This window comes from Alosa alosa, chromosome 12 (genome assembly GCF_017589495.1).
Source record: "Alosa alosa isolate M-15738 ecotype Scorff River chromosome 12, AALO_Geno_1.1, whole genome shotgun sequence".
In the NCBI taxonomy this organism is placed as follows: Eukaryota; Metazoa; Chordata; class Actinopteri; order Clupeiformes; family Clupeidae; genus Alosa; species Alosa alosa.
Genome location: NC_063200.1, coordinates 12894234 through 12903872, shown reverse-complemented (window position 1 = coordinate 12903872; position 9639 = coordinate 12894234). Strand labels below are relative to the sequence as shown.

Below are 9639 nucleotides of genomic sequence, written 5' to 3'. Positions count from 1 at the left end.
TGTTTGCACTCCAACTACACTGCTGCCAATGCAAACACAGCATCAGTAATCACTTATCTGAGTACATTTGTGATTTGATGTCAAATGTGATAAAGTCCCAGGATTACATTTATTTGCCATGGATCTCCAGAAATCTGCTATGTCATTTGCTAGCAAAGTGTTGTGAATAAGCAGAGCTCGTCTGCAGGTGTTTGCTGTTGGGCAGTTGTGATCGAGTGGAATTGGATGGCATGAATTAGCATTTCCCCAATGTGTTTATGTTAGTCTTGATTTAATGCAAAATAGAAATGCAGATTTGTTTTTTACCACATTTATTAAAAATATATAAAATTTAATATATTACACTACAAAAAAACATACACAAAGAAAACGTACAGCATCAGGGAAGACACACAATTACTACAACAGCTATTTTTTCTGTGCTTTATTACTTCTTTATACTGGTTTTGATCCAACCCTGTAGGCCTGTATGACTGTGTCCACTCCATACCCAATACCGACTTCAACGGAACCTGCTCCCAATGGACATTCTATCTTACAATCCAAAACGGAACACCTCACTGTCTCTGGGATTGCTGACCGGTTACTCCTGTAACTCATCATAGTTTTAACCACGCATCAACTGCATCTTAACACATTATTTTTTTGTATGTGAGGATCTACAAATGAACACAGAATATTATGTAGTGCTGATCAAAGACTGATCAGGTCTAATGAAGGGTTGCATTGACTGAGGGTCGTCTGGTTTACTTTACCGGCAGTGGTTTACTGTGGCTTTATGCTCTGCTGTGTTACTTCATGGTCGTCATGCATCTAAATGGGTTCATATGAAGGGTTTTCATCCAACAGAGTAACACTGACCTTACCTGGGTGACAGTTTTGTCATGGACAATGTTACCACAATAAGTTTGTTGTTCCCATACTGGTAAAGATTGTGAACTTGGTTTACAAATGTTGATGTCTAGAGTAAATGGTATTGTACACTCTAATAACACTGTCGCATGGTAGAAATTTTTAAATAGACACCGCTTAGAGAGAAATTAAATAGAGTAAATTCTACTTTAAATTGTTAACAAACCATATGGAAACTGTGTGTACTTTCTCAAAGGTTTAAACTGAAAAATACAGATTCACTGTAAATGAAATAAAATTGTTAATACAATTGGGGAATATTGCCCTTAAAATAAAACATACATTTAACCAATTACTGATTTTAAAAACTGCATTGTCTTTCCAATTCCTACTCAGACATGGCATCTAGTTTTGTGTTCCTGTAATATCAAATTACAAGGTGAGTTTGGGAGCTTCTGTAGCCTGAGGGGCATAGAGGGCCAGACCCATTCTCAATCCAGAATCGGGATCAATGAGAGTTGGTCTGGTCTTAAACAGGCTACGGCTTCTTAGGCAAAATCTGCTGAAAACAACTGTCACACTATACACCGCTGTATTCATAGAAACACTAGGACAGAAGAAATACGGTGCTGTTTAATTTTATGAATTTTTAATTTAAACAAGAACTGGGCAAGAGACTTAATAAAGTGCAAATCAAACAAAATTTGACTGGTATAATGCCTGTCTACACATTCCAGTATTAGTCATCTTTAAGTGAGGGACCCTGGGTGATGTCACACTTATAAATAAGTTATATTTAAGCAAATGTATTTCAAGTTAATTCAACGCGTCCCGTATTGCTGTTTGGTCTTCAAGGCTGTTCATATGTTAGGTCCTCTATAGAGTGCTGCTTGGAATTGATTCTCAGACTCCTCAGAAATAAAGGGCAATCGATCGAATGAGTTATATTCTGAGTGAGTTAACGGAGGCACTTCACTGACTAATTCCTCTTGGGTTGTCCGGTTCACCTTTGAGGTATACGCTGTAGTAACTTACTCAATGCCAAAACAAGGATCCCCACCACTAAATAATGACCTTCAACATTCAGGAATACTTGAAGTATCTTCAGGACAGGCCAATTACCAAAAAGGTACACACTCTGAGCTTTGTAGTCTCAATAGGGTGAGTTCACAACGACCAACAGTTTCAGACTCGATCAAATGGCGACTGTGAGCAGTGAGTGTGGGCCAGCACAGGGACTGTTGCTTTTCGAGAGTGTTCGTCTGTGCCACGGCGTAAAACTGACGCCGCCATGTTCTCAACACTCTGCACATCTGACAAATACTGAGCAAAGTCTCCACAAAATTAGAACAGACTAAAATGAAAGAAAACAAACAAACAAAACAAATCCATGACATGATAAAATCACGGTTAGCACAGAACTCTGAGAGAGCTTAAATAATTAACAACAGATTCATCATCAACATATCTTGAAGCAGAGGAGCCAGAACTGTCACATGGAAGAGCACACATCGTCAAATGATCATCTCTAATCTGAGAAGCGATAGCAGTTAACAAGTAACTAGACTGTACATAAGCATGTGTAACGATAGGTCTGTCCACTACTGGCTAACGTCCCCAGTTAGAAGAAGCGAAACTCAACATGGTCATGGATGCACTGTGACCCTTAGTACTTCTTCCCTGTACACTATTTACACACAAAACACCAGTGATATATAAATAAAACAGTGTTGTACTTCTCTGTCCTACAGGAAGCAACTTCTTCTGCTCAGGTCCTCCATGTTAAGACACATATTTGTGCAAAAAAGGGAGAATTATTATGTGTCCATTGCTTGCTGTTAAATAAAACACATACAAAGTCTACTGTTACTTCTAATATTGCTTTTCAATACACGTTTCTCTTCTGTAATTTCGCAAAACAAAAATTTAAATGATATGAGATACTGGTACTGCATGACTTCAGCTTCCAAGTGATATCAGGTGGAAATGATCCGAGAAGCTCGGGATGACGGGCCTCGGTTCTGAGGTGGTTCTGGAGGTAATTCGATCCGTTGAATGAGGTCTGAAAAAAGTGCTATACATTCAGCCCAGAAACACTTGACGCGCACGCAGTCTGCTGCCTTGCCTGGGAATGTGCCACACTTTTCACCAAGTCTCTCGCCCATGCATCGTCTTACTCTCCCCGAAAAAAGAAGAAGAAGAAGAAGAAGAAGAAGAAGAAGAAGAAGAAGAAGAAGAAAAAACAGAGACCATGAAAGCGCTCAAAAGTGGAGCCAGGAGCTAACAACCCTGCAGCTGCTGCTCCATCTGTCCGCCATTTTCGTTCCTCCGTTTCCAACGAGCCACTTCCCTTTTTGTTCCCTTTTCTGTTCAATAAATATGTGTTCGCAGTGGTAAAAAGTGCTAGGCTACGCAGTCCTGCGGGGGTGGCCGGGGACATGGCATCAGATTGGCACTGCCACGTTAATCATCTGAACTCTCATCTCCTGGATGCTGTTCAGGATCTTCTTCTGGTGCCCAGCGAGATTCACCCCCACTCTCCTCAGGTCACTGTGGACAGACAGAAAAACAACGGATCAGGAGAGAGATACACGTCTTACTCAATGGAGAGAAAGACCTCCTAATCCCTCAGTGCAACTATTGTCATTGTATACTAGACTAGCTTCGTTATTCTGTTTTAAAGTATATATTTTTTTGCCCATTTTGCCATGCTGATAGGACAGTAACGAGTGACAGGAAACGAGTGGAAGAGAGAGATAAAGGGTAGGAACAGGAGATGACCAGGGGTTGGATTCGAACCTGGGTCCCTGGGGACCAGAATGTGGAATGGCCATTTGTGCCACAGCGCCACCTAGAGTAGCTTCCACAGTGCCACCTAGAGTAGGATGAACATATGGCATGCAGGGCCGATGCACTCCAAAGCCGCTAGAACATACAGATAATCTACTTTACTTGCCTTATACTGTAGGACCACAACAGGTCACTTGTTAAAGTTGAACCACACTGCAGTGCTTTAACATCTGCTTTGTTATCAACATACTAAATAGCAATAATTATTCAGTACACTGACATCCCCCACCTCAGAGAGAGACTCTGACAGAGACACTCTGACCTGCGAAGGCTGAGACTTACTCCAAGGTCATCTGTGTGACCACGTCCATTGAAGTGTATCCACTTTCCATGAACAGCTCTGTGTATCGACCCATCTTCACAGCCTCCAGCCATTCCCCTACAGATCGGTAGACTGCACACTCGCCACTCTCCTGCTCCACTAATAAATTGGACACCCTGTGGGGAAGACAAATGGACAAGCCGGCTCAACGGATGCATAAATCTCACCGCTGAGCATCTATGGCCAAAGATAAAGCCGTTAATCAGACAACTTAATTTTACTGCCACCGTAATAATTAACTGAGACACGGCAATAAGCAGGATGAGAAAAACAATGACAACGCGAAAAACATAAATGACACGGATGTCATTAAGGGGAACTACTCTTCTGTTAAATGATTTATCTGATGACTTGGCCATCGTGCTCCCTCCTGGTGTTTCTGATCAAACAACCAGAGCGAGCAACACCGAGAGCTGCTGTGAATAACAGACCCAGAAGGTAATTTGCTATATTTGGAAGTTCATTATATTTAGAAAAATAAAAATTCAATATTCAAATCAATATTACAATTACTATTTAAGGGTCTGGAGATTTTAAGATTACAATACAATGACACATAATTACACAGCATGTTTGTAATTTGGCGTCAGAAAATTCAAATCACAGTGCTATTAAACAGCACGACATACTGTATAATTGCATTAACTATTATAATTACCATGAGGGTAAATGATTTTTGCTTCTGTGCAGAAATGCATATCAATCCACAGGACTGGGTGGCATATAATTCGTATAATTGGAAGTCATTTGTGCTGTGTCACTTTTGATCACTTGGAGGTTACATCACGAGACACTAGCGGTTATTTGTTAAAAGTGTCATTAAATCTTGATGTCTTGTGACAACCGTGCACAGCACTGTTACAAACTGGCTTATCTGAAACTTGCATAAATTACACAGTCTTCATGTCCGCCATCTGGGCCAATGGGATGCAACATGTGACGGCTCACTCCATTACAGTCCCGTTTGAGAGAGAGCCCATCTCACAGCCACAGTGGCCAAGGGGGCAAATCCCACAGCTAGAGTGGGCAGAGGGGCATATACAGTAATACAGCCCCAGTGGACAGAGGGGGCAAATCCCACAGCTAGAGTGGGCAGAGGGGCAGATAATACGGCCCCAGTGGACAGAGGGGCAGATAACACAGCCACAGTGGACAGAGGGGGCAAATTCCACAGCTAGAGTGGGCAGAGGGGCAGATACAGTAATACAGCCCCAGTGGACAGAGGGGGCAAATCCCCAAGAGTAGCTGTCTTCCTTTAAAGGCAGATGAGCAGCAGTTAGCAGGTGTGGTGCTACGCTACCTGTTGGAGCAGTTGGCAAGGGTCTTGAGGCTGCTAGGGTTGCGGATGAGCTTGTCCAGCAGGCTGACGATCTCCTCAAACTTGGGCCGGCTGTTGCGGTCCTTCTGCCAGCAGTCCATCATGAGGTGGTAGAGCGCCGTCGGACAGTCCATGGGTGCTGGCAGCCTGTAGTTCTCCTCAACCGCCTTGATCACCTGAGGGGGTCAAACACACACACACACACACACACACACACACACACACATACACAGAGAGAAAGACACACACACATTTTAATCTCATTCTTAATTTACTGTACTTTAACGGAACCCCACTTGAATGAAAATATAAGAACAAGTGTCAAGTCTAGCCATATTAGTCCTGGAAGTTTAATCACCACTTTGCTTTGTTCCTTTGCACTGTTTACTTCGGTCCATCATTTTACACGCTTTAAAAACTCAGCAGCCATTACTCTTATGTCTGGATATTTACTTTGTCCTTATGTTCACACTCAAGCTGCAGCAATGAGAGAGAAGGACAGACACACACGCACACAGTAAAAATATCAGTAGCTAGGGGCAAATGGCACTGATGTTTTTATAATGACTAACTTCATTGAGCTCCCCGCGAAGCCTCTCCAGTGGCCTGCAGGGCCTTCATAACAGGACGGCCCAGGTGTGGTTTATGGAAACCACATGAAGAGGCTCACAGCACAGGGAGAGTTGCGCTCCAAACCAGCAGACGCTCTCTTTCCATTAGGATGTTTCCCCTGCTTTAATTAGTGGCCCGTGAGTGTGCATACTCCAAGATGGGAATTAGATGGGGAACGTTTCCTGCAGAGTGCCTTCAGTGAAAAGCAGGTAAACAGCAGGGGTGGGTTCAAAAAGTATTTAAGGAGAAGGAAGGAGATGAGGAGAAGGAGGAGGAGGAGGAGGAGAAGGTGCCGAGGGCACATCATGGATTTACTGTGTCTGATTCTGCGATTCCAACCTTCTCACAGATGCAAAGCACACACACACCAACTCTCTCACACTCACACTCACGCACACTCTCTCTCTCTCTCTCTCTCTCTCTCTCTCTCTTTCCTTCTCTGTTTCTGTCTCTCTCTCCCTCTCTCTCTCCCGCTTTGGAGTTCTTAATCTAACATTCTAACTTTCCTTCTCCCTCTCTGTGTCTCTTTTCCTATCTCTCTCTCACACACACACATACACACACACATACACACACACACACACACACAAACACACACACAGATACATAAAGTAAAAAAAGGCAAAAAAAAAAGAAGAAAAAAAGAAAGAACAGCCCAGAAACAAACTCCCGGCGGCAGCAGCGCGTTGGAAGCCTCGACAGCGTCTAGCAGAGGCGGCAGATCTGAGGAGTGCCAGGCGAAGGCGTTAAATAAAACATCAAAGGCCGAGCCTTCCCAAGTGTGTGAGCCCCGCCATTAATGATGGAGCGGAATTAATGATCTGAGGCTGGGATGAAGCCATCAGGCGGCACGGCTCGGAGCAGAGAGGGGGAAGAAAGGTCAGCCGGATGATCAGAGCGTGACTGGGAGATGCACCTCCTTCAGGGACGAGCAGGAAACTCAAATGTGCCACTCTGCCCTCTCTCATTTCCACACTCTTGCACATGTGTACGTGTGTGTGCATGCCCATGTGTGTGGTGTGTGTGTGTGTTTGTTTGTATGTGTATGTGTGTGTGTGTATGTGTGTGTATGTCTGCTGGTGCCTGGGTGCCAAGAGAGAAGTGCGGATGAGGACCCTGATTAGCAGATCATCCAGAGCTTGTCCCCACAGACAGACACACACACAAACACACACACACGCACACACACACACATCCAATGCTTTTGAAGGAGCTGCTGCTTGATGCGATACCCACACACATATCCAGTGCTTCCTAAGGCACTCATGCTGGATGTACACTGAGCCTGCTGAAGCATAGCTATGCATCACATCAAAATGATTTATAAAAGACCATACATGCCTATTTACAGCTATTTTAGAAATACATTCCAAGTTAAATGCAAACTATTATCTAAATAAACTATTGTTTAACCATGTCCATGTTCATTCTCCTAAAAATGATGAGAGGACATTGTGTGATGTGATAAGTGGCATAAGTCTCTCCTTGAGAGCTGTATGTGTGTGTGTGTGCATGTGTGTGTGTGTGTGTGTGTGTGCATGTGTGTGTGTGCGTGTGCGTGTGTGTGTGTGGATGTGTGTGTTCACGCGCATGTTTGTGTGTGTACGTGGGATGGGTTATTTCATCTGAGCTGTGTTCAGTTGCGGATCCCAGCCTCTGTCCCATTTGGAGGTTAGCTCTGGCCAGGTCACAACACCGCACTGCATTCTGGGTTAGAAATGATGCCCTCGGAGCACTCCGTCCGCTTGCGCCCTGACTCCTGCACCCTTTGAGTCGCCCGCCGGGCGTCCTCCCCCTGAATCAGGAGCTCGCTCCGTGGGCCGCATTTAAAGCTCCACTGCGCCAACTGCCTGCCAACGCCAATTTAGTACAGACTTTCCCCTCTGCCTCGTTCCCTCTCCCCCTGTTCGTCTTCTCCACTATTTTTAGAGACTCTCCTCTCTTCTCCGCTCGCTCTCTCTGATCCCCTTGTGGCTAATCATGTCACCCGCGCGCCGCTCTGTTCACGGCGGAGGATTACTGAGCCTCAGTCACGCCACCAATCAGAGGAGCAGAAGAGAAGATGCGAGGTGGGGTCGCTTTCTGGGTCTCCTAATGTCCAAAGGGCAGGATGGCGTCAGGCGCCCATCGCTGCGGCGACGCTATTGAGATTCGCTTAATGATGTACATCAACACTCTCACAGCCTGGCCAACATTTTGGAGAGATTTTTGTGTTTAGTGTCTGGACTGGCAGTTGACTGATTTAATGAACGGACGTAGTGACTTATTTGTTGAATTAAAGGTTTTGTGTCATACATAGTGACTTATGTCTTTACTTAGAAGTTTTGTGTCTGTACATTGTGACTTACGTCTTTACTTAGAAGTTTTGACTTATTATATTTGACTTAGAAGTGACTTATGTGTTGAATTAGAGGTTTTGTGTCTGTACATAGTGACTTACGTCTTGATTGCTCATCTCCCAGTATGGTCGCTCGCCGTACGACATCACTTCCCACATGACGATGCCGTAGCTCCACACGTCGCTAGCCGAGGTGAACTTGCGGTAGGCAATGGCCTCAGGTGCTGTCCACCGGATGGGAATCTTACCGCCCTACGAGATAGAGAGAGAGAGAGAGAGAGAGAGAGAGAAAGAGAGAAGAGAGAGAAGAGAGAGAGAATTTCAGAACTTTGTAAATCAACACAGTATTTCACAGTATGCCTGCCACTTTGACGTGATAAAACACACACACACACACACACACACACACATACAGATGGAACAGAAGTTTGAGAAGTGACAAGGGTGAGGGAACACAGGGGATTCTGATTGAATGTGTGAAAATTGTTTGCAAGTGTGTGTATGTGTTTCTATATGTGCGCCTGTGTGTGTGTGTGTGTGTGTGTATGTGTGTGTGTGTGTGTGTTTGTGTGTGTGTGTGTGTGTGTGAGTAAGCGGGGAGAGCTTAGAAGGGCTGCTAATTGGTGTCCTGCAGTGGAGTTTTCAGATGCTGACGGAGTGCATCGCGTGAGGCGGGTGTGTATTGGCATCTTACTCCGTGAGACACGTAGACAGCTCAGACAGGCTCAAACACACACACACACACACACACACACACACACACAGCTGCCACTTCAAAATAGGAGTGTGGATATGATGAGGTAAATAATCACAGCACAGCAAAAAAAAACCAATGTGTCTGAATGCCAACACTCTAATTATCGGTGTTTGGGCGGAGAAATGTGTCCAGCACTTCATTTCCAGCCTATTAATAGCTACTGCTGTACCACAGAGCTCGTGAGGAGGGGACTGCCAGGCAATATTTAGCACATGTGTGAAAACCGCCATCTCAACACCTCCTACTCACACACACACACACACACGCACGCACGCACGCATGCACTCACACACACACACACACACACACACACACACACACACACACACACACACACACACACACACACACCCACTCCACTGTCCAGCTGTAGAGAAGTTGGGGAGCTCAACAGCTGGACGAGACAGGCAGACGGGCAGGCAGGCAGGCAGGCAAATAGACAGACAGAGACAAACACACAGACAGACAAGCAGACACAGACAGACAGACCTAGAGATAGAAAGACAGGCAGACAGACAGACACACACAGGCAGACAGACAGACAGACAGACAGACAGACAGACAGACAGACAGACAGACACACACACACA

At 44.8% G+C, this 9639-nt stretch overlaps 1 protein-coding gene across 2 annotated transcripts in view; it reads right to left on the bottom strand.

Annotated features, from left to right (window-relative positions):
- Nucleotides 1-294: 294 nt before the first annotated feature.
- The window catches only part of LOC125304403 (ephrin type-A receptor 5), a 62441-nt gene continuing 53096 nt past the window's right edge, over nucleotides 295-9639 (bottom strand). For both annotated transcript variants that reach the window (XM_048258631.1, XM_048258632.1), the window contains exons 14-17: nucleotides 8395-8544; nucleotides 5325-5518; nucleotides 3985-4140; nucleotides 295-3402 (exon numbers count right to left, since the gene is read on the bottom strand). In XM_048258631.1, the coding sequence (XP_048114588.1) occupies nucleotides 3297-3402; nucleotides 3985-4140; nucleotides 5325-5518; nucleotides 8395-8544 (606 nt within the window). In that variant the 3' untranslated portion in view covers nucleotides 295-3296. The remainder of the gene's footprint in view (nucleotides 3403-3984; nucleotides 4141-5324; nucleotides 5519-8394; nucleotides 8545-9639) is intronic.